Below are 25,754 nucleotides of genomic sequence, written 5' to 3' on the forward strand. Positions count from 1 at the left end.
TCTGCGCAATTTGGTCTGGGTGGGAGTTGCCAGGCAGCACTCCTCCTTAGTGCTTTGGCTCCACCATTATCCGTTTGAGGTCATATGAGACTCCTTTCAATCATCATAGCACTAACCACCTTAGGAGATGTCCCCACGCCCTCAAATATAAAACCCAATTTTATTATGATGATATAAGTCTGAGGTTGATTTTTCAATAATTGACCAACTGGTTGGAAGGATGCTAGGGAGAGCTGACAAGGACCACTGTTATACCCGGTGAGCCTCAGTTAGCCAACAAGGGAAGGGATTCACATGGCCTCCATGAATGGTGGCCAGCTGTCCAGCCTGTGGGGTTTCCAGAGATGGAAAGAAGTCCATCTAGGATCTTAACGGACCCCAAAGGCTCTTGAAAGACCTTTCTCCTTTTCTAGTCATTGCTTCTGAGTGAGATGAGAAGTGACCTGGCTGTGGATCTCCACCTTCCCCTCCACAGTCTTCTGGTCAAGGCATAGAGGGAAGAGGTGAATAAAGGAAACATGTGTCTAACGAACATGTGTTCATTAAGTACAACCAACAGTAAAAGATGCTTTGTAGCTGGGTCTGGGACCCGAATGACCGTCCTAGCCTTCCCAAACACATGCTCTGTCAAAAGTAGCTTCCCTTTATAAATCTCTTAGGGCACTTGCTGTAAGGTGCCTCATATCACAGCTACCTGCAAGATGTAGATTCCTTGAGGGCAGGGAAAACATCACTCATCTTCATAATTCTTTGCGTATATTACAGTGCCTGACGCATTGCACATGCTCAACAAATTATTTTTTAACTGAAAGGAAGTGAGTGAAATAAGCATCAGGTAGATGGGACAGATACAGAAGCGTAACAATGAGTAGGAAGTCCCTCGCCACCCTTTTTGAAAATCTTTTCATAGCAGGAAATAAAAATTAAAAAGAAAATCATAAATGTATTTATTTTATATTTTATTCAAGAGCAAGGTAGGATATGTCAAAAATGTGTATTTCCTTTGAAGAACTTGCCCCACTGCAGAGACTAATGTCCCGGAGAAGAGGCACATGTTGTGCAGGTGGCGTTGACGTGCTCTGTAAGTCAGGCTTGCTCCTCACTCACTCCACACTTCCTCCCCTCACCACTGAGTGTCCTATATTTGCTTTGTTGTGGTGTGGCTTGGTGTCTTTGTTTTCAATTTAAACTAAAGTTGGATAAACATTTTAAGCTAAAATTGGGTAAGACCACAAAGTATTATGAAAATAAGTTCCTGAAGACAAGTAAGTGGCCACTCGGTATTTAACTGAGATGAAGGATTATTTTTTGTTCTAGGGTCTTTGAATTCCATTGATTGTAAATCTATGTTGGCTTTTTGGAGGCCACAAAAAGCAGTGAAACTCATCCACCTTTTTATGATTGATAAGCAGAAATGGAAAATATCTTCACCTAACTTGGGATAATTCGAGAAAATATCTAGGCGAGTGCCATCCACCCACCCACCCTTTGACCAAAGACTTCTTACGTCTCACAAAGGGGCAGCCACAGAGGCTCGGAATCCTGAGGCACATGCTGTATGAATTCACAGAAACGTATTTACTCTACAGAAATGAACAACAAAAAATGTTTCAGCAACTTCATTTGGAGAAAAAGGAGGTGGAAAATGACAACAGTGTGGCCTTGTTTATCCCACACTTCCCACGCTACTCCTCCTACAGGTAAGTGGAGATGCTGTATGAAACCATTTTGTTTAAAGATGATTGTTTTAAGAAGAGGCTTAAATTTCGATTTAACATGATTTGACTCTAAAAATGTGTTTATCTGTCATAATGTTTATTCCTAGATCATCTACGAGGCAGGCCTCATAGGAATCTGGCACCAGGCTTGAAAAACAACTGTAAACACTTTTCTTTTTCATTTTTCTTGGTTTTGATTTTTTACAGCCTGATTCAACTATCATCCAAGCTCAAAGAAATAAGCTGACTTGGCCGAGAACAGAGCTGGGACTCAAACCAGATTTTCAGGTTCCAGAAACTCTACCATAGCTGCCTCCGTATTGAGTCAACTTTCTGTGAAAACAACAAAATACAGTAAGCAGTGGAAAGGAAGAATAAATGTGGCAAAACCAAACCCAATTTTAGATGTATAGTAGAATTTCTGTGGGGCTTATAAGTGGGTTCTGGTTTGGTTTTGTTTTTTAATAATGAGGAAATGCTAGAAACAAACAAACATTATTTTAGATATAGCTGATAGAATTTATCCAGGCACAGATTTCACTGTTTTAGGTCGTAAGTACTATTTTAAATGGTTATCACTAAATATCCAAAAGCATATATTGCCTGCTTTCTCCTTGCCCCAAATGATAACGGATATGATTACAGTATGATTATTCTAAGTGAATTTCACCTCATGGAATATTAATGCTCCAGCCCTGTTAAGATAGATGGGTGGATGGATGGATGGATGAATGAACAGATGGACAAACAGAATAAGTGAGTAAGTAAATTTATGGGAATATAACTTCCTGAAACCTTGCCTATGCCAACATGCCAGGCTCTTAAAATGTACCCATTTGATCCAAATACACAGAATAAAAACAGAACAAAAGATGGCAGTTTTTAGCTCCAACCTTTGCCCAATATTTTCTTTTCTTTTGATCCATGACATCTGTGCTATTACTGAGAATAATGATGGTATTAAAGTTTTATTCTCTAACTTTTCTGCTTGCTCTTTCCCTTTACACAGCATGGTCTTTCCAAACTGAAAATCTGTGAATAACTCACTCTCTTCTGCCCCACACTGCCCACGGTGTTTTACTGTTGTTACTCTCTTATTAAGAAATTAGTACTGGGCGCCTGGGTGGCTCAGTCGTTAAGTGTCTTGCCTTCGGCTCAGGTCATGATCCCAAGGTCCCGGGTTCGAGCCCCTCATTGGGCTCTCTGCCCCGTGGGAAGCCTGCTTCTCCCTCTCCCACTCCCCCTGCTTGTGTCCCCTCTCTCGCTGTGTTTCTCTGTCTGTCAAATAAATAAATAAAATCTTAAAAAAAAAAAGAAATTAGTACTTTAACACTTAAAGAAACAATGAAAACATTCAAGTCTGCAAGTGCTCCAGGGCCTGGCCCACTCTTCAGAGGTAAGTAAATATCAGGCATCAACAGCCCCTACCACTCTTTGGGGCAGGTGAAACGACCTAGGGTTGTCTGCATACTTAAGTTTTGTTTCTGATCAGTCTTTGAATCTGCTGTTTTTGAAGCCAACAAGAAGTCAGAGACCAAGAAAGTCCTCCATAGAGACCAAGAAAGTCCTCCATAGAGACCAAGAAAGTCCTTCAGAAAAGTTAAGTGAGGCTGGAATTTTAGACCTGAAACATTATGACTGTTCTTCATGCTTTTCTCAATTTTACTAGTTCAGGGAAAGCAATATAAGATTCAAAATAAGTGAAAGAAAAAACAAATATTTTTTTCTCAAGTTTTCACTGTGGCTCCAGAGTAGAAGATAAAAATAGCATGTATTGTAGAGGGCTAATACTTATGAAATACAGATGTCATCACTTGAAGTTCGTGGTGCCCTTCTGTGGAGAATGCTAAGAATAAACACAAAGAGGAAGCTTTGATACTTGCTTGATACTGCATTTTTAACAGTTTTCCTAGTGTGTGGGTGTCTAGAAAAGAAATGGCATTAACAATGTAGACAGGGCTAGCTCCTGGAATTGGCACATATTTATTGCAAAGGCAGCTGTTATTTTAAAGAATTTTTTATAATGTTAATAGAGTTTCTTTTGAGGAATGCATTGCTACTTGTGTTCCTCCCATCCCGTGTTGAATCTCACAAAATCTAACATTTTAGGCGGAAAACAGATAAATATTTATTTCATGAATTCTAAGAAGTTATTTTTAATCCTGAACATCAGTGTTGAGGGAAAAACAATCACATTTTCCACAGTTCCAAAATTATAATCCTTTCTGTAAGACTGGGTTCCTTTAAAAATGCAATGGTACATTGAGTGTAATGAAATGTCTAGAAGATAAAGTGAAACAATGAAAACTTATATACCAATAATTCCAGAGGAAAAGTTGTTTAAAAAGATTAATTTTATCATTACCAAAGTGTACCTAATATACTTTTATTTGACATTTCTACTATGTAGTTATTCGGTAAGAGACTGGCATCTAAATGGCTATGTAAAAAGCATGAATTGACTTTAGAAGTTTTCTTTGGTATAACACAATTTAATTATTTTAAACACACCAATCTTACATTGTATTATATAGATTATATCACCTACCTATGCAATATACATATGTATGTATATGCTATATATATATTTACACAATTATATATAATATATCCCATATCTGTTTATATATATGTTTCATATATATGTGTGTATATATGTATATATATGTATGTATATGTGTGTATGTGTATATACATATATATTTCAGTTGCTGTTTTGATACTACAAATGGGAATTTCAAAAGCACAAAAATATACAGGAGGATGATAGTAGTAGCATGTCACCTGTTCCTTTATAATCCATCCTGAGGATATCTATTATGCACCCTCCTTGAGAAGCACAAAGATATTCATTAAACCTAAAAGTATATAAAAATACATTGGTTTGAAATGGATGTTTGTAACCAAAAGAGCTAACTGTTCCGATTCACTGTGACTCATTGAAGCTAGAACCATGTGTAAGTAATAGGTTTTGTACTTCCATGCTCTCAAGAGTATAAGGCAGTAGTAAAAGGAGCAGGAACATTTTTAGTTCACCCCATTTGACCACTTCCTACCCACATATCATGTAATGGTTAATAGTTTTCCCCCAAATCCATCCAAAAAACAATTATGTTGGGTTTCAGCATTGCTGAACTCACAATAACTCTTGTTGGGTCAACCTACAGCACAGCTTCTGAAAATAACTAGAAAATAACACAAGTATTTCAATCAAAATGTTTTAGCAACAAAACCCTTTAAATCTAATTAGTGAGGTTTTATCCAGATACATGAGAATAACAGGCATCTAAAAAATAATTTTGCAATTCTCTCCTCCATTTATCAAACTTTTGTAGTTTTCCTTTGACAGGGACATTGGAGTGCAGGGTTTAGACCCTTGGGTTATCTCACTACTTGAGAAAATAAGGATATAAGATGTTTTGAAAAACAAATATTTCATGGCTTTTCTTGCTAAACTATACCATTTCCTTATTGTTGATGCTCCATATGTTAATACATACACATCAATTTGTTAAGCAAATGGGTCACAGGAGTTTTCATGGACAAATGGCTAAGGGAAATGGGATATTAATCAGAACATGTGTTGTTATGATGACTTAATCTTAACTGGAACTCAGGGGACTCCAGATGTTTGGTCCCTGTACAGTCATGGAAAATAACTCATAAGGATGCTGGATTCTCACGTTGAGGGAAAATTCTTCATTACAGAAATAGGCTTTCTTTTTGTCAATGCAGAAAGGGCTACAGTGGAATATCTTCCCAGAACTAAGAAAAAAATATTCTCCTCTGGGAAGGAAACAAGTAAAAAACCCAAAAGGTAGGATTAACTATTTGTAGAAACTACCTTGAAACAGCAGAGGTTGACTTCAGTAGCTTGATCAATAGTGAGGTGTACTGCAAATCATTCATTGCTAAAAACAGTTAAATACTGAAGTTTTACAGGTTTTGTTCTTAAAGTAAATTGGGAAGGACTCAAGGCTATTGTTATAGTAGCACTGTTTGGATGTGAGAGGAAAGGACAGGGTAACAGCTAGTGTTATCAGAACTGTTCACCATCCTTGGCCCTTTTTACTCATCACACTTCATGATCTGAGCGTACCTCTGGAGATGTATAAAGCTTATGAAAATCTGGTAGCCGATGGTGGGGAATCAAAAACAATGCCTTAAAAACAAAGAAGTTTCCTCAAGATTAAGGTCCAGAAATGTAATCAAGAACAACTAAAAGTGAACAAGAATGAACATCTACTCCAAGAAATGAACCTATCTGATGGCTGAATGTATGGTCGAAAAGGAAACTAGAAAGAGAGGTGCCAAGGAGGAATGCCTCTCGCACTGTCAGAATACAGGGCATGCAAGATGGCCCCCATCTGTTCTTCTTGGCAAGTCTATCCCAATGGTTGGGACAGATGTATCAAGATATTCTACCTTGAAGTCACACTTCATCCACAAACTCTCCTTATGTTCTCAGCTTGTCAAGCAACTTTCCGATATGATTTGAGTTCCCAGGTAGGTTTTCCTTCAGGAGAAAGAAACCACTGACTGGCCAGTTGACAGGAGTATTTCAGTGTACATATTGTACATCAGTAAATTAGCAGTCAAAACCATACATTGGTTATGAGTATTGGTGTTAGTGTCAACAAATCTTTTGCAGCATAACCAACTCTTCATTTACTGTCAATATGAAACTCCTCTGCCACTGTGTGGAGCCCTTCTTGCTAATTCTTGCTGATCAGCAGGTCTCCTTACATCATCACATATAGTGTAGGCTCCCAAATGAAGGGATTGCTTGTTTTTTTCCAGATAAGATAGTTCTTACATACAGAACAAAATGAATGAAAACCCACAAAATGGATTTCACTTCACAAATCCTATGTCAAGAATTTTCAAGATTCCATAACCTCTCCTACAACAAATTGTCTAATGTGTACCTTATGCAACATAAATTGGGATAGAAGTTATAGAAGTTTGAACTAAGATGGCCATTAAGACACTGCCCTCTAAGACTTGTCAACCCATTAGAATTCTGAGTAAAATCATATTGACAGCTGTTTAGAAACAAATCAATCTGTCAAAACTTGAAGAAAATATTAAATGAATATAAATGCCTATAAAGTCCCCCATGGCTAGGTAGGATATATGGGATTGATTCAAATTTGAGTATACTGAAGATGGATCAAAGTGTTCAATTGTTTCTATAGCTCTGCATTAGCTCCAAGTGATATTAAGAAGCCCCGTGGGAAGAAACAGCATAGATTGGAACAATGAGGTAATAAAAGGAGGCATTGACTACAAGCTATGGTTTCGAGGGGTCTGAAATAGGGGAGTTCTTTATTCTGGTGTATAAAGACAGCCTAACAACCACTGTCCTGAGTAATGTGGGGGAAAAATATTTGGAAGAAAGAATGAAGTGAGCATGATTCCCTGAGAAGAGAATACTGGGGTACAGGTATTTATACAGACTTGAAAACTGATGATGGTCTCAGCAAATGCATGCCTCCTGAATAATGATCTATGTGCCAGGGTGTTTGTTGCTTCTCAAATCTCTGAACATGAACCTAAGTCAGAAACTATCTCTGCTGTGAAGATAGACATGTGTCTCAGTCCTCCAGGCACCCTGCTGTTGGACTGTTTCCTCACTGGATTTGCAGAGAAGGGCACACCTCCAGGCCTGTGCAGGCCCTATCTATCTCTCACTACCAACTCCACTGAAAAGCAAGTCATGACACCCCACCCTTTAGGCAACTAACAAAATATTTTCTTTTTTAAAAAAATTTTTTTAAAGATTTTATTTATTCATTTGACAGAGAGAGACACAGCAAGAGAAGGAACACAAGCAGGGGGAATGGGAGAGGGAGAAGCAGGCTTCCCACGGAGCAGGGAGCCCAACATGGGGTTCGATCCCAGGACCCTAGGATCACAACCTGAGCTGAAGGCAGACGCTTAATGACTGAGCCACCCAGACACCCCTAACAAAATATTTTCAATGTTAGCCCGAAAAATAAGAACATCAAGTACAACTCAAGTGTAAAGGTTCAGACTATATCCTTCCGCTGCTTTTATTAATAACTTGGTGCATCTATTATAATAGAACAAAGGCATCTAACAAAGTCAAAGTCTTCCATTCCATTTATTTACCCACTTTCAAACTATTTTGGTAGGATCAGCCAGCTAGAAAACAGGAAAAACACATTCATTTCTTCGGCTGACTCTTGTGAGCCCTGTAGCAAGTCAAGGTCATGAGATATCAGTCTTGTGAAGAATCACATCACAGGTAAACTGCATGAATGTACACAAGAAACCTTTAATCTCAAGTAGTCGTTCTACGTGAACTAACAAGAATATTGGCTCTATTACCTTTTGTGTTTCCTGTATTGGGTGAGAGCCTAAAGACAAGACCATGAGCAACTTAAGAAATATGCAGAAAGAGTGTCTATAAGGAAATGAGCTGACAAAGTTGTGTCCTGACAGGCAAAGGGAAGTAGAGAGCTAAGAAATTATTAGGTGAGGGCGCCTGGGTGGCTCAGTTGGTTAGGCGACTGCCTTCGGCTCAGGTCATGATCCTGGAGTCCCGGGATCGAGTCCCGCATCGGGCTCCCTGCTCGGCAGGGAGTCTGCTTCTCCCTCTGACCCTCCCCCCTCTCATGCTCTCTATCTCTCATTCTCTCTCTCTCTCAAATAAATAAATAAAATCTTAAAAAAAAAAAAAAAAAAAAGAAATTATTAGGTGAATATAATATACAAGTGTAAAATCATCTCCCCATATATAAGTTTTGTTTTGTTTTCTCTCAATATGGTTTTTAATTTGGCTTTTAATTTGTATTCCCTACTGATGCCTATGATCTCCCTAATGTACTTATTTGCTAGCTGTACATCTCTTCCTTGTGAAATGTTTAAATCTTTTGCATGTCTTTAATTAAGTTGTTTATTTTCTTATTATTGAACATTGAAATTTCTGTATATATTCTGGATACAACTCCCTTAACACATATAGGCTTTGCAAATATTCTCTCCCCAGGTCTGTGGGTTGTCTTTTCATTCTCCCAATAGAAGCTTCTGAAGAGCAGGTGTTTTTAATTTTGATAAAGTATAATTTATCAACGTGTTCTTTTATGGTTTGTACTTTTGGTGTCATACCTAGAAAACCTTTGCCTAATGTGAGATTTCTAAGAGTTCCTCCTGTTCTCTTAACCATGCATTTTATAGTTTTACACTTTCAATTTAGGTTTATGATCTATTTTAATGTTTGCATATGATGTAAAATATAGGCGGTAATTATTTTGCATATCAATAGCAAATTGTTCCATCACCATTTGTTAATGACTACCTTTCTCCATGGAATGCCCTTTGTCAATAATAAGTTGTCTGGGTACATATGGATCTATTTCTGGACTCTCTATTCTATTCTATTGACCCATTTGTCTATCTTGATGCTAATACCATGCTGCCTTGATTACTACAGCTTTATAGTAAGTTTCAAATAAGGTCTACTTTTTAGTCTTCCAACTTTTCCCTTCTTTTTCCAAGTTGCTTTGTCTATTTTGGGTGCTTTGCATTTCCATATAAATTTTAGAATTGGTTTATCAAGTTCTACCAAAAAAAAAAAAAAAACCTGCTAGGATTTTAATTGCCATTGCATGGATCCGTAGATCAGTTTGGAGAGGACTTACATTTCCACTATCTCTGGAAAATCCCCCAATATTTGGCAACTAAACACTACACTTCTAAATAATTCTTAGATCAATATAAAAATCAAAATGGAAATTAGAAAGTATTTTGAACTAAATGTGAATACAAATGCAACATGTTAAAATTTATGGCATACTACTAAAGTGGTACTTAGAGAGAAATTTATAGAACTTAATGCCTACATTAGAAAAAAAATCTCAAATTAATCACATTAGCTTCCACCTTAAAAAAAAAAAAGCTAGAAAATAAGGCAAACTCAATCCAAAGCAAGGAGAAGAAAAAAAAAATAAAAAGATAAGAAATAAATGATATAAAAACAGAAAAACAATGGGGAATATTAACAACAATAATTAATAACACTTATTATCCTCTAGTCAGACTAGTCTGGGAAAAAAAAAGAAAAAGGACAAATTACCAATATAAAAAAATAACAGATTAGGTCATTATATATTCTACAAAAATTAAAAGGATAATAAAATAATATGAATATCCTTATGCCAATTTAACTCCACTATGACCTGTAAATATACTTTGTATGACTTGGATCCTTTTCAATTTATTGGGACTTGTTTTATATCTCACAATCTGGTCTATATTGATAAATGTTCTGTGTGCACTTGAAAAGAATGTGTATTCTCTATTGTTGGGTATTCTAGGAATGCCACTTAGGTAAAGTTGGTTGGTAGTGTTGTTCAAATCCTCCTCTCCTTGCTGATTTTACATCTATTTATTCTATCAACAATTGAGAGAGGAATGTTAATGTCTCTGATTAAAATTTTTTTTTTGCAGGGGGCACCTGGATGACTCAGTTGGTTAAGCATCTACTTTCAGCTCAGGTCATGATCCCAGGGTTCTGGGATCAAGCCCTCAGCTCCCTGCTCAGCGGGGAGTCTGCTTCTCCCTCTGCCCTTTCCCCCACTCATGCTTTATGTACTTCAGTGCATAAATAAAAAGGATTAGTATATCATCTTGATAAACGGACAACTTTATCATGAAATGAACTTCTTTAACTCTGGTGACAGTGTTTGCAATGAAATCTACTTTGTCAGATATTAATGCAGCCATTCAAGCTTTCTTTTTATTAGTGTTAGCTTGGTATACCAATTTCCATCCTTTTACTTTTGGGCTATTTGTGTCTTTTTTTATAAAGGCAGACTATAATTGTGTTTTACAATTTGAAAATCTCTGCCTTTTTACTGAAGTCTTTAGGACATTTAACGTCATAACTGATATGCTTAGTTTTAAGTCTATGATCTTCCTATTTGTTTTCTAGTTGTCTCATATGTTCTTTGTTCCCTTATCTTTTTTTTACCTTCTTGTGGATTAAGTATTTTTACAATTCCATTTTATCTCTTTTGTTGGCTTATTAGCTACATGTCTTGGTTTTGGTATTTTAATTTAATTGCTTTAGAGTTTAAAGTATATGCTCTTAATTTATCACAATCTATCTTCAAATGATATTATATCACTTCATGTATAATAGAACTTTATAATAGTATACTTCCATTTCTCCCTTCCCAGCTTTTTATGCTATTGTTGTCTGTTTATGCTATTGTTTTATGCTATTTCAGTCATATATGTTATTTTTTAAGATTTATTTATTTATGTATTTGAGAGAGAGGGAATACACAGTAGGGGCAGAGGGAGAGGGAGAAAGAATCTCAAGTAGACTCCACGCTGAGCATGGAGCCCGACATGGGACTTGATTTCATGACCCTGAGATTACCACCTGAGCTGAAACCAAGAGTCAGCCACCTAACCGAATGCACCACACAGTGCTCCTCAGTTGTATATCTTATAAATCAGATGATGTATTATTATTATTTTGTTCAAATAGTCAATGGTCTTTAAGAGATTTAAATGATAAGAAAAAATCTTGTATATTTATCCATCTAGTTACCATTTTTCATGTGCCTCACTCTTCTGTGCAGGTCCATATTTCCAACTGGCATAGTTATCCTACTGTCTTTCATTAACATTTCTTGTAGTGTGGGGTCTACCAGTGATGAATTCTTTCAGCTTTTATATCTGAAGATATTTTTGCTGGGTATGGAATTCTTAATCAAATTCTTTTTTCATTCAGCATGTTAAAGATGTTGTTCCACTGTCTTCTTACTTGCATTGTTTCCGATAAGAAATCTACAATTATCCTTAGCTTTGTTCAGTTGCACATGAGTTTTTTATTCCTCTCTATATTTTTAAATTTTCTCATTACTGGTTTGAATAGTGTGATTATGACATGTTTTGATGTAATTTTCTTCAAATTTCTTGTGCTTGGGCTTTACTGAGCTTCTTGAGTCTGTGCACTTATACTTTTCATCATTGGGCAAAATTTACTTTGCCCAAGTAAATTACTTCATCAAATATTTTTCTTTCCTCCTCTCTCTCTTATGTTAGGGACTCCAGTTACACATACATTAGGCTGTTGAACATGTCCTACAATTCACTGATGCTCTTTATAATTTTTTTTTCTGTTTCATTGTGAAGAGTTTTTCACTACTCTTTTCTTCTACAATGTCTAATCTCATCCACTGTACTTATTATTAATCTCATCCAATGTTATTTAGCTAATACCAGTGTGTTTTTCACATCAGAGTAGTGTTCATCTCTAGAAGTTTGATTTTCCCTTCTTTATATCTCCCACGTCTTTAATCAACTTCCAAACATATGGGCTACACTTTAATGTTCTTGTCTGCCATTCTAACTTCTGTTTCTGTTCTCTCTCTCTCTCTCTCTCTCTCTCTCATTATGTGTAGTATTTTCTTGCTTCTTTGCACATCCAGTAATTTTTGATTGGATATTGGACACTGTGAATTTTACCTTGTTGGGTACTGGATACTTTTGTATTTCTATATATACCTATGAACTTTACTCTGGGGTGCAGTTATTTGGAAACACTTGGGGATCCTTTTATGTCTTGTTTTCAAGGGTTATTAGGTGAGACCAAAGCAGCATTTAGCCTACAGCTATTTACTCCCCCACTAATAAAATAAGACAATTAGGTGAATTCTACCCAATTCCCTTTAAATTATGAGGTATTCAAGTCTGGTTAGTGGGAATAGGCACTTTTCTTGCCTTATATGAAGTGTGAACATTAGGACCATTCCCCCTAATCCTCTTGATGGTTCTTTCCTAATCTCAGGTAGTTTCCTATCTGTATGGGTCACTCAGTACTCTGATGAATGACTACTTTTTAGATCTCTGGAGTTCTATATCTCTACAGCTCTCTCCTCTCTGGTACTTTATCTTGTTAACTTTAGCCACCATGGCTCTCCCTGGATCCTTATCCAACTCTTCAACTCAAGGAGTCCATCAGGTCGGCCTGGGTTCCCCTTCATTATGCTGCCTGGAAGCCCTCTTAAGGGAGTAAAGTGGAGCGATCAAAGGATTTATTTCATTTGTTTCCTGTTTCTTGGAGATCACTGTCCTTCATATCTTGATGTCCAGTATCTTGGAAACTGTTCTTCCACATAAGTTGTCTTTTATTATGATTATTATGGTTTCAGGTGAAAGGGTGAATCTAATTCTTATTAGTCCTCTTTGGCAGAAGCAGAGGTCCATAAATAGTCTTTTGTCTACTCTTTTCAGTCTACATAGTTGACTTTTCAATTTCATGAACACCTTTAAACATTCCAATTCCCAGAACATTCAGTGAAGGAGAAATGCCTGCTGAACTCCCTCTCTGAAACTTGGCAAATAACCCTGTAGGGCCTAATTATAATCAATCTTTTGAGAGACACAAATGGTTGCTATCTCTTATATCTCTGTAGTCAAATAAAATTAAAGGCAAATTCATATTTCTGGGCAACTATAAAAAATTATGACAGGTCCAAGAGGCTATGCTGTTTCAAACATGACTAAAAACACACAGAAAATAATTCATTCACTGGCACCCCACAAGTCTCCCAGTGACATTGTAAAAGTTTAGGCACTGAGAGAATCTTGGCTCAGAGGCCTCAATCTTTTTTTATTAGTACATTTCTCCCTAAGAGTAAACAAGGTAGTTTCAAAGGACATTCATTCTTTGAAGTCAGTTCAAAAAATCAGTGCTGCAGGATACTAAGTAGTACCTCAGTAGCCTGGCAGAGATAATGTACAACTGCAATGTGTTCACTATGCCAGGATACAATTTATGCTTTTGGCACATACCCCTTCCTTCTGTGTGTGCCTCAGCTCAATGGAGTTTGGGAATAACCAACTGTGGTCCTGTTTCCATCAGGTTTCTTTCTGAATGCGTACAATGTTGCAACTTCAAACCATAGTGGGTCTGGTCAACTGGGCACTGAACTGTGCTTGGATACTCCTTCTCAAAAATTAGAACTGGTCACTACTGGTTCCCAGGGGCTGTATTAGGGGTAGAGGCATTAAAAATAGTTTGACTCCCTCTGGTCATCAAATGTAATAGGATCTAATAAAAAGAAATGTTCAAAATGTATGTGGTTGTTACTAGACAGCTTTTAAAAATCAATGTACCCACTGATCCATGTATTATTTAAAATTTTTCCTAAAGTAGAGAGTCTTGATGACCAAAGGTGAAGAGATAAATGAGACTGATCGAAATCTTTTCTACTTCATGACACCAAGAATAGCTTTAGTCCTGGAAAAGATTTTTGGCTAAGATAGCACAAGTAACTAAAGCCCAGTGATCTATGTCGTTATGATATCAAAGCAGTGAGAACGACTGATGTCATGTTACCCCATCAATGAAATTAAAATACAAAGTTGTTCATGTGCGAGTTTGTGTGTAAACTTGCTAGTATAAACATACCAGACCCATTTGAATCAGTGGAAAGTTAGAGTTTTGGAGGAGAAAAGGAACAGACATCAGAAAATGTCTCTTCCTTATTTACTGCATCCTGTTCACTGTCTGATGGGATCAAGAATCTTGTTCACCAAATAATGAAGCTTTACATTTATTTGTTCAATAGAACATAGTATCTCTTCACCCCTTCCCACACCCTGCTTTTAAAAAAGCTGTTAATTATTTTAAATACTTGGGGACAATTCAATTATAAAGGGCACAGGTAAAATAAAAGGGCTTAATGAAGGTAATAAAATGTAATGCACAATTCCCACATGACAACAACATAACAGATATTTGCAGCACAATATAAAAATGCAACAAGAGCCAATGTTAAAGATTTGGGACTTAGTTTATTCTGCACTTTTATGCTGTAGAAATTCAGATGGGCTAGTCACTGAATGCAGGATGGGCCAGGTGTCCAGGTGCTGGGTTTATATCTAACACTATTTTCCTCTACTGTACATTTTCTGGCTTGTGTTAACTTGACTTGGGTTTAATGATATCTGGCAACAATTACCCATAACAGGGTCTGGCTAGGATGACTGTCATTTTGAATTCTGTTTTGTCTCTGTGTAACTCATGTCTTAGTCACAATCATTCAAGGAGGGTATTTTTAGTAGGTATGTGGTTTCCATTTGCGTAAACAATTTGGCGAAAAACTGCACATGGGTGTTCCCTAGGTATTATGTGATAAGACACCTGGAGTGAATTATTGAATGAGCTTAGAGGAAAAGGCTTGAGAACTGATTTCACACATATGAATAAAGAAAGCCTGTCACAGTGGCTTAGAGATGAAAGCTAGAGGCACTGCTTCCTTTTTAATAGGAGGAGTTGTGTTCGAATTTCTTCTTACTCCTCAATCTGGATATTCAGTATTTGCTCTTCAGTGACATTAAAACCAAACTATCAAAGAACAGCTGAGCATCCAATACAAAGTCTCCAGGGAGGTATGATTCAAAGAGTGTCTGGGGCTCTTAGCACAAACCACTACCTAGAAACGTGCATTTTCAGTTTAATATCACGTACATGTATGAAGGAGTCGCAAAGAATAAGCCCAGGTTACAACTGAAACAGGAGATTTATGTAAAAGGCGAGAACAGTTTTCTCAGTAGGATAGTACAAAGTCTAAAGGATAATATAATCTGAACTTTCAGGTTTTAGAGAGAGTAGAATGCTCTTTGTGAAAAGTAAAAGCAGTGTTCATGGAGCACATCACAAGGTAGGTTCAGTCTAACTGGTCTGGTGGGGATTGCCTTTCAAAACTTGCCTTTGAGACTTATTCTTGCTGACCAAACTGCATTCTTATAACTATGGATGTTCTCCAATATGTGGGTCTCCCAACATAGTGATAACACTGAGCAGAGTTCTGTTCTTATTGAAAGCAATAATTCCTCATTAAAAGAGAAAATGTGAAAACTGAAAACATGGAGCATTTCCCATTTATGCTGCACAATTCACAACCAAAGACTCATATTCCATCCCATTCCAATCAGCAAGTCCGAGGCAACTTTAAAGTGAAAATGAAAAAATGGCAAGTGGTAAAGAGAGAGTGTATAGAAGGCGTTTGTGATGGAGCAAAGGGTGGTGGAGGGGAAGAGATACAATGATAATCTGTAAATTATTGAAATAGGGATCGAGTACTCCTTAAATGCAGTGAAGGGTTTTTTTAGGGTATAAGAATATATTAACAACCACAATTTCAATTTGAGGTGTAATTCTAACAAACCTGCATTAGATCGCGCATTTTATGGAAAAATATAATGGGAATTATGCTCTTACCATCTGTTTTCTTTGAATCACTTCCGACATTAGATTGATCCTTCCTGTCTGTCTTATTTTTACCATCTTTCAAGTCACCTGAAAGTAATAAACATGACAAACAGCATATGTATACAGCTAAAAGGGAAGTTATAAATAGTCTTAAACTTGTCAAGGTAAAAAGATGGAAAAAAAGTGCATAATTTTAGTCATGAGGGGGTACATATCTGAATGTATCTTTCTAAGCCATATATTAGGTCTTAAAAGTTAGATTACAATCCAGAAATTAAGACAAAGTTCCTGTTAAACAAAGTTGCACTTAAGCCAATAATGTTTATTTTCCAAGAAAGGCAGTTCAGCTTTATTATTGGGCTGTAGAGAGCAGAAAAACTTAGGTCAAATGTAAATTATGCCAGCTCATAGCTACTTAACTTCTATATGCTTCAGTTTCCTCATCTGCAAAATGGTGATAATAATAGCTACTTTACAGACATAATATAAGGACAAATGTATTTAAGGGAGTGAATCTGATATCTGGCACATCACGCAATGACAACTGAACTCTAAAACAGAGTTATAAATGTATTCTAAGTAACAAGCTTATCAAAATATGATTTGTAAATGTTAAAAAACACTATGCAAACAGATGTAGAATAAACACGTGTCAAAAACTTACTTAATTCATTCACAAAGGAACCAGAGAGATCGTAAGGAGGGTGCCAAGGACATTTAAGGAAATGGGCATTTATAGGCATTTTAGAAAACTGTTAAAATAAGATTGCTGTGTTAGAAACAAAATTGGTTATGTCCTACAGGGCAATAAAATCATAACCTGTGAGTAGGGGGGTAATCTCTTCTAACAGTCAAAAATCTGTAAGTTAGCATACAACTTCACGGGGCCTAGGCTTGAGTCAATAGTAAAAGACAAAGTTAAACACAGTCATGTTCTCCTAAAGCAGGAGTTATCCACCTGTAGCTCAGGGGCCAATGTGGAAACAGCGATCTTTGGAAATAGTCATATGCATTTCGTTTGCATGCTGTCTGCAGCCGCTTTCATGCTGCGGTGGTAGGCGCTTCATGGTTGCAACAGATACCCGCAAAACCAGGAATAGTTACTGGCTGGGCTGGCACAGAAAAAGCTTGCTGACCCCTGTCTAAGATAATCAAATAATCCCTGGCCAGGTCTTTTTAAGAGTATGCCACTGTGACATTGAAAGGACATGGCATCCACTCCCCCAGCCTTATTCTCAAGTTTTGGAAATTTTTCTTACAGTCTTACTAATGGCATCTTTTTTTTTTTTAGCCTGCATAAAACCCAGAATATATTACAACTAAAATACTGGTACTTCTTGAAGCAAGAAGATCCTAAGAATAATTGCAACCAGGAAGGAGGAAGCAGGGTCCTATCTTTTTTGCTTTCTTTGTGCCAGGCATAGCGTAGGCATCATTCATTAAATTCTTCTAACAATGCCATTATGAAGGTACTACGATTGAAAGTAGATGAATTCATCACAGTTTAATTCACTGAGTGATCAATTTGCAGAATAACAAACTCATCAAATGACTGAGGATGTTTTCCAAGCGTGAGTTTTCCTTTGGCTTCACTGCAGCACTGTGTCACACACTGGTCTGTCCAGCTGTGTTGAATGTAGCGCACCAGCCACCTGCCAGTGGTTCACATACCACCCCAGCCCTGCCTCTGCCCACAACCTTGCATGTGTGCTTCCAGCAGCAAAACTGCTCCAGTTGGCAGCCGTTGATCTGGTTTAAGCCATTCGTCTGACAAGTTTTTTGCATAGATGGCCAACTGATCTTTCCACAAAGTGATTTTGTTTCAAATGACTTGTGAAGAACGGACATGAAATTCATACTACCATCTCCATTTTATGGCTATGGAACCTAAGGCATAAATAAAGCAGTCTACCACAATATGCACAGATGGGTCTGATTCTAGAAGCTAAGCTCTCGACCACTGTACATTGCCAACTTCCCTATGAAGCTTAAGTTTTCAATTTCAGGCTTCTGTTTACTTCTGTCATTTCTAAATGCCTTTGGCCTACAGATTTATAAAGAAATGGTTACCTAAGGACAATTCAAGACCATTTGGGGTTGTGATGTATTTGACAAAGTAAGTATTTTCAATGGAATTTGACAAATCCCAAGCTAAGTTTGGAGTCAATAAATTCTCCAAGTTTCCTCTTACTCTTAATTCTGAAATGGGATGAACTGGTTGAAGGGATTGAGGGGGAAAAGGGGGAAAAGGGGTCAACTCTAGCCAGGGTGTAAGCAGGAGGAATTCAAGTGAAGGACATGATCATCACCCTTTACCACCACCAATGGCCAAAGAGAGGATTCCTTTGGAGGTCCCATGAGACAGTCCAAATACTGGCTCCTTCTTGTTTTAAGGATGCCAGAGATGGACTCAAAGATCTTGAGCCCTGTAGTCAAACTCATTCCCTGCAGAAAAAATGTCTTTATTTCCTAAATGAGCCTTCACACCTTAATGCACAATACTTTATGCCTTCCAGATTTCCCTGGACTAGAGCTTCATGCACAGCTGCAGCAAGACCAGGATGTCTTCCAGAAGTCGCAGGAGAGGTTCAATTTGCTGGATGCTAGACAGCAGTCTGCGGGCAGCCTGCCTTTTCTTCAGTCAGGGTTGGGGAGGCTGAGAGAGGAAGTACCTTGAGGGAGACCAAAGCCTGGGGATCTCATAGTTGCTGATGAGAACACCTCTAGAACCCCATTAACCACTGTCCTCTGGTTCCATCCTGGAAGTACCTTGGGCAACCACAAAAAGGATGATGGGAAAGTGACACATGTTTGTTTGATGATGTTCCTTGAACAGAATCCATTAGGTAATTTCCCATGGGTTGTATATGGAGTAATGGCTGATGTGAGCTGTTATTCAATAAACAGGGGAAACAAAAGAGCCTTTCTGCACAGTTATAAATCATTTTAATTAGGCTGCTGTAACACAGTCCCGAACCACCATTAGCCTTTCTTATTATTGCTTAAAACTGACTTCTTTTCCCATTGCTCATTTAATACTTAGTTTTTAAGGGAAATGGTAGACTGTTGATTACTTTGGGAAATAAACACAGCCTAGTTGAAAACTTGGGCTCCTATTTGTTTCTTTCAGGCTCTCCCTCTAATGGTCTTCAAAATTGATTCCTGCCACCTCTGCCCTCTCTGGGTATTTATTTATACCCATCTCATAGAATTTATAACCTTCTCTATGACCAGCATGTTTATGTTCATTGGTTTCTCTCCCTGACCAGACCAGGGGTTGGCAAACTATGGCCCATGGGCCAAACTTGGTCCCAGTGCCTGGTCTTATATGGCCCACAAACTAAGAATAGTTTTTATATTATTAAATGGTTGAAAAAAGAGAAGTATATTTAATGACATTTGAAAATTATATAGAATTTAAACTTGAATTTTTATAAATAAAGTTTTATTGGAATTCAGCCATGCCCATTTGTTTATATGTTATCTGTGGCTGCTTTTGCACTAAAACAGGAGTGTTAAAAGCAGTTGCAATAGACACTGCATGGCTCCCAAAGTCTACAATATTTACCATCTGGCCCTTTACAGAAAAAGTGCACTAACCCCTGGAATAGATCATAAGGTTCTTGAGGACCTTAGCTGAGCCTCAATATTCCTCTGATTTCCTACTCTCCCCAATAGTGCCAAAACTTGTAAACAGTAGGGATGTGCTGATTATGAAACATAGAATTTGGACTCAGACCTGAATTTGACTTGAAATCTCTACTTCGTGGTTGCTTGACCTTAAGCAAGTGATGTAACCTTTCTGAGTCTCCGTTTCCTCATCTGCAAAATGGGAATGAGTATATCTACCTCACAGAGTTGTTAGCATTTTTAAAAATGATTTAATGTAGGTAAAATCTCATGTACAATGTCTGGCATATTAAGCATTCAATATATATTATTGATGTTACTTTTATTAAGGGAAAGCCATTTTTAACCCAATTTCCTAAAAGAAAAAAGCAGGAAGAAACACATCTTGCCTCTCTCAGGAGCCCTTCCATACTCCTCCTTTGAGAAGAAGAGACTCATCTAGGAGGAGTTTGAGAATGCAAAGCTCAGTTGAGCCACCCATTTCTCTAGTTCCCAACCCCCTCTGAAATGTGTTTTCCACAAAACACACACCTTTTGCATCACTCCAGAAGCAGTCTACTGGGGTGTTGGGGTGCTGGGGTGGGAATGAGGTGACAGGTCCGAGGCCTGCCTGATTGGCCAGTATCTGGTTGGCTAAGCTCACTTCAAGGCAGATGTGTGAGGAAGCCCACGTGCTCAGCAGACCAAGTCACATTTTCCAATTCAACTCCAGTTGTAGTACAGCTCATATTTTGACCATTGACTTTCTGATTCTGGTATCTCTCTCTTAGTTGGTGCTGACCTTGGGAGGGGATGAGAGGAGGTCTTTTGCACTGCCCTCTAAAAACTCCAACAGGTAGATCATAAATTCTTATACAATTGAACATATTTTCTGGACAATGATGCACTTGAATACAAAGCTAACTAGTTAGGAGCAGTCTCCAGAACCAGGCTGCTGAGGGGCTGGACAAGGTGGACAAAGGCCTTCTCTACCTCCTAGGGTGCTCATGGGGTTACCTGAGGGAATTCATGCAAAACTCTTGGAACATGATATGAGTTATTAACATTATCATATGTATTAAAATATTGTTTTCTGATTCTACATGTTGTATATGTTCACTGTAAAAATAACTGGAGAGTGTTGTGCTAAGCACCTTTTATATATTCCTCATTTACTCAGGCTATGTAGCATACATAATAGCTACAGCATGGCCTACCAGGTGGATAAGAGAATAAACACGTAAAGAGAGGACTTAAAAGAGCATCTGGTGGGTAGTCAATAAATGCTAGTTATTCTATTGTCATCATTGTTTTGCTATCATTCTCATTATTGAGGCTCACAAGTGGCCCTGCTGTGAGCAGGTATTATTATTATCCACACTTTACAGAGCCAGCAGAAGATTAAGTAACCTGGCCAAGGCCACCAAGAAGTGAGAGGCACAGCTGTGACTTGAATCCAGGTCTGTCAGACTGCAAAACTACCTTGCCACAACTTGAAAGTTCTAGAGACTCTGAACTTACTGCTCTTCCCTAAACAAGGTAACAAATTCCATGCCCTTGTGCCTCAGCTCATCTTGTTCCTCTGGTGAAGAAGTCCCTATTCCCCATCTAACCAGCGAAGTTCAGCATTGAAAACAGAGCTCAGGCGCCACCACCTGCTGACGCTTTCTTGACATTTCTCCATTCCACGAGCCCCAGATGCAACAAAGCTAATGTCTCTTTTTTGACATGATCCTTGAGCTAAATTTAGCTGCCTTGCCATGACTGTTACTTGCTCAGAATTATTTCTAAGGATGCCCATGTCTCTATGAGATTGTGGACTTCCTGTGGCCTTTCTAAATTCTCAGTGCCAAGCACAGTGCATTTAAGGTGGTGACCAGATCATCTGGGTTTGCCTGGTACATTTCTGGTTTTAAAAATCTAAAGCTCTAGGGGCGCCTGGGTGGCTTAGTCACCAAGCGTCTGCCTTCGGCTCAGATCATGATCCCGGGGTCCTGGGATCGAGCCCCGCATCGGGCTCCCTGCTCGGCGGGAAGCCTGCTTCTCCCTCTCCCACTCCCCTGCTTGTGTTCCCTCTCTTGCTATCTCTCTCTGTCAACTAAGTAAATAAATAATTTAAAAAAAATCTAAAGCTCTAGATGCCAGGAAACCCCTCAGTCCCAGGCAAATGGGATAGGTGGTTACCCTAACGTATATACTTTTCACTTACAGACATACAGACCTGAGCCCCAGCCCTGCCTGCTAGAGGGACAGTGCATATGGAAGACACTTTCCATCCACCCATCTGGGCAATGAACACTCAGGAATGTGCTGAGATTGGTCATAGTTATTTCCCCAGTGGATAGGCAGGCACTGGCCAGAGTCTCCAGAACAGCTGGGAAAGGCCTGAAAAGTATAAATCTCCCCAGAGAGAACGGCCTAAGCCAGACTCTGGCTTCTTTTGATGGGATCCTAATGGAACCCATGGCCCAGTGAGGTGTGATGAGCAGCAGCTGGGGAGACCAGAAACACCGGCTCTGAGAGCCATCCTCACAGGTGTGGTTGTTTGCCAGTTTCCATTCATCGCGTCATTAACACCCCGAAAAGAGCCTTTCACCAGTGAAACTGTACTCACCATTCTGTTGTTTTTCTTCTGAGGACTTCTCAGCTTTGGAATTTTTCCCACAAGGGTTGTCGCTTTTGTTTGTGCGCGTTCCATTGGCTTGATTCTTAGCTTCCCCAGATGACTTTTTCTCGGCTTTGCCAGCCGCGGCTTCTTCAGTCTGGCTTTTGGCTTCCATTTCTTTTTGCTTCTCCTCTGCAGCCAGGCGAGCTTTTTCCTCTGCTTCCTTCTTGGCCTTCTCCTCTGGGCCCATGGCAAGTCAGGAAAAGCACAGAAAAGATGAAAAGAGGTCACACTATTAGGAGAACTGCCTCTTTAAACAAAAACAAATATTTGCACTGAGTGCTTGGGGTCTCTTTTTGGTTAATTCAAGTCAGATTAGTGTGTATATTCAGGAAACCAATAAAACTGGTTCCTGGTGATGTCATTTCTGAAAATAGTGGGTGAGAAGAAGGGGCAGGGAGAAAGTAATAATAATAATAATGATAATAATAACTAATAAACCAATATAACAATTGGCATTTTCAATATCTATTATCAATAGCTTGTCTTGAGTGTATCCTCTATGCCAGGTATTATGCTAAGTGCTTTTCAAGGATTACTTCCTTTCGTTCTCAAAACAGCCTTAGGCGTAGCTACTATTATTATAACCCTATCTTCCGAGTGTGAAGTCAAGGCTCAGGGACATTACAAAACCCTCCCAACAGCCACAGTTAAAATTGGAGTTTCATGGAGATTTGCTTAGGCTCTGGAGTTTAAACATAAACAATTGATTACAAAACAGAAAGGAAAAAATAATCGCCACAGTTTCAGGGCCACTGTTTGTGAATTTAAAAGTAGGAGGAGGGTAATTAGGCCTTACAAAAAGCACGGTCTTCAAACTGTCCACAAGATTAGAGGTAGCCTTTAGTTTGGGCAGGTACCCTGGTCTGCATCATCCCCTTTAATGAGAGGATGTCAGCCTTATTTCCAATTCTGTTTACTGTGAAAGGGTCTCGCTCTGTGTTTCATCAAAAACATAGCATAATTGCATAGCATAGCATAATTGCATTCGTGAAAAGATTGGTTCATTCATTCAACTAATATTTATTGAGCAGCAATAGTATCAAGTACAATTTTAGGCGCTGGGAATGTAGCAGCAAGCAAGACTTAATGGAACAGAAAAGACCATTATTAAGTAAACAAGTCACAAAGTTAATTTCAGGTGGTGAAAAAGGTAAAGTAAAAGTAAAGCAAAGTAATATGATGGAACAGGATCAGCATAACGGAGGGAGGTGGCATTAGATCAGGAGGTAAAGAAAGTGCTATCTGACAAATTCTTAATGATGAATTGCTGGCCATAAAATAATCAGGGAAAATCACATTCCAGGCAGAGTAATAAAAAATGTCAAGGCCACGAGGGAGGAATGAGCTTGGGATACTGAGTTAGTCGATATGGCTCACGCAGATTTAGAAGAGGTTAGTGACGGATGATGTGGTCAAATGACCAAGGACATGCAGAGCTGAGATCTTGCAGGGCCTTGGAGGCAATGAAGTGGCACTGGGTTGTAGGAATAACACACACCTAACAGAAACCCATCCTCCCTCACGGGAGAGACTCTCCCCATTTAACATCCAACTGATTCAAAAGACCTTCCAGGTTGTGCCATCCATTATAAAAAAAATTACTGAATTTTTTTTCTCTAGATGTGTTAAAAGTATCCCACACTTCACTATCAAGGGTCCTCTTTATTTTCCTTGGTTAGTCTTGCTCCTGAAAAAGCTAGTCTTCATAGACAACAAGTTTGTAATCTAATGGGCACCCGGGTGGTTATGCTTCTCTTTGTTTTAGCTGCGTAAGAGCACAAAGCCCAAGTCTGATCCAGTTCACATGTTCGTGGGGGCTTTCCAGCATTGTATTTTGTGGATGTCTTTGATCTCTGGCTTCATTTTGCTTTTCCTGCCCCTACATTTGCCTGGCTCAAATGTCCTCCTTAATATATTATGAAGTTTTCATTAATCTTTTCATTGATTCATCCATCCAACCCATCCAATTCAATGCCCTAGCCTCACCCATGACACATTAAATCATATTCTGGAGGGAGAGGGGTGAGGATAGGATTAAATGCCCTCCAGATGATTCTAACATGCAATCAGGATGGACGAGGACTGATTTAAATTTTAAATGTTTGCCATTCTATATTTCTGGACATTCTGCTTCCCAGTAGGATACATTTATACTTTACAATGAAAAGTAAGGAAAGATTTCTTTGCAAAATAACTTAATTATACACATATAGAGTATAATCTGTCTTCTGACTTCTACAGAAAGGTACAACTAAAGAGTAAAAGAATGCCCTTGCAGATGTTGACATGGCATTCTCAGTAGACTACAGGGTCACAGAAGGCCCCCTGGAATGTTCACCCAGACTTCCTCTCATCCTCCCATAGTGCCCTGAGGACAGAGGTCAAATGTCATCTCCATCAGTGAATTCCAGGGCTTGGTACAGCACCTGGCGCATAGCAGATATGAATGGAGTATCTGTTAACTAAATGAAACTGTGCACAATGGGTATGATTCCCCGTATCTGCCAATGAACCTGACTTGTACATATTCCATCATCTGTAATCCAGGCCTGTGTAAAATACAGAAAGTGTATAAAGTCTAAAGTCCTATCGTGGAAGAGTTAGCCATTTGACAAATGGTGGTTTCCTTAACCACTAATACAGGAGAGTAAAAAGATGACTGTACTCACTACACAGAGAGAAAAGAGGGGGAAGAGAATTTTCATTCATACTCAGGTACCAGGTTAAATAATTCATGGTCCCCTGACAGAATCCCTACTGTATCTGTGGCAAACTTTCAACATTCAAAATATCCACAAGTTAAAAGTAACTGATAAAAACTGAAGGTGTTAAATTCTGGTTTGCTACAGAAGGGCAAAAAATATTATCTGAGCAAGAAAAATTCATTTGACAACTGAGTCAGAACAATTTTCTATGGAAAATCTAGCAAAAAAAAAAAAAACTGGGAGAAGGTACATTTTAGAAACAAATCTGTTTTTGCTCAACTACTGCTGACAGCAGGCAATTAATGTTTGAATTAATGAATGGTAGCTCTTATGACATCATAATCAAATCCTAGGTGAGCCTGCCCCACTATATGACTCCTTTCCCTTTGGCAATTGTGTTCCAGCAGGTGGCTCTGCAATGTTCAACTTCTCTACTTGCTCTCTCCTTGATTCTTTGAAATATCTGATATTAGGGTGACCAGCCACCAGCACCCAATGATACTACTCAAAATAAATAGACAAAAACAAGCAGACATGTAAATAAGAAAAAATATTGACAGGAGGTATGTTTGTGCCACATATTTTCAGGGTGAAATTATTAATATACATAAACCTTTCTTACAAAGAAAAAGTGGGCAAGTGCACAATTAATTTGTATGTGCTACAAGGTTCTGAGGATAATATATATAGAATTAACTTTTCAGCTCTTAGTTTTAGCATCCCTGGTACTCGTAGGCTTCTAGACTAGTAGAAAGGAAATGTCATAGTTCAATTCCATTTCCTTTTACTTCCCG

At 38.4% G+C, this 25,754-nt stretch overlaps 1 protein-coding gene across 8 annotated transcripts in view; it reads right to left on the reverse strand.

Moving 5' to 3' along the window:
• PDE1C (phosphodiesterase 1C) overlaps nt 1-25,754 on the reverse strand; it is a 537,291-nt gene that overhangs the window by 35,447 nt on the left and 476,090 nt on the right. For all 8 annotated transcript variants that reach the window (XM_027575051.2, XM_027575055.2, XM_027575054.2 and 5 more), the window contains 2 exons: nt 22,202-22,432; nt 15,988-16,065 (listed from right to left, as the gene is read on the reverse strand). In XM_027575051.2, the coding sequence (XP_027430852.1) occupies nt 15,988-16,065; nt 22,202-22,432 (309 nt within the window). The remainder of the gene's footprint in view (nt 1-15,987; nt 16,066-22,201; nt 22,433-25,754) is intronic.

The sequence above is a fragment of the Zalophus californianus genome, chromosome 12, assembly GCF_009762305.2.
Source record: "Zalophus californianus isolate mZalCal1 chromosome 12, mZalCal1.pri.v2, whole genome shotgun sequence".
In the NCBI taxonomy this organism is placed as follows: Eukaryota; Metazoa; Chordata; class Mammalia; order Carnivora; family Otariidae; genus Zalophus; species Zalophus californianus.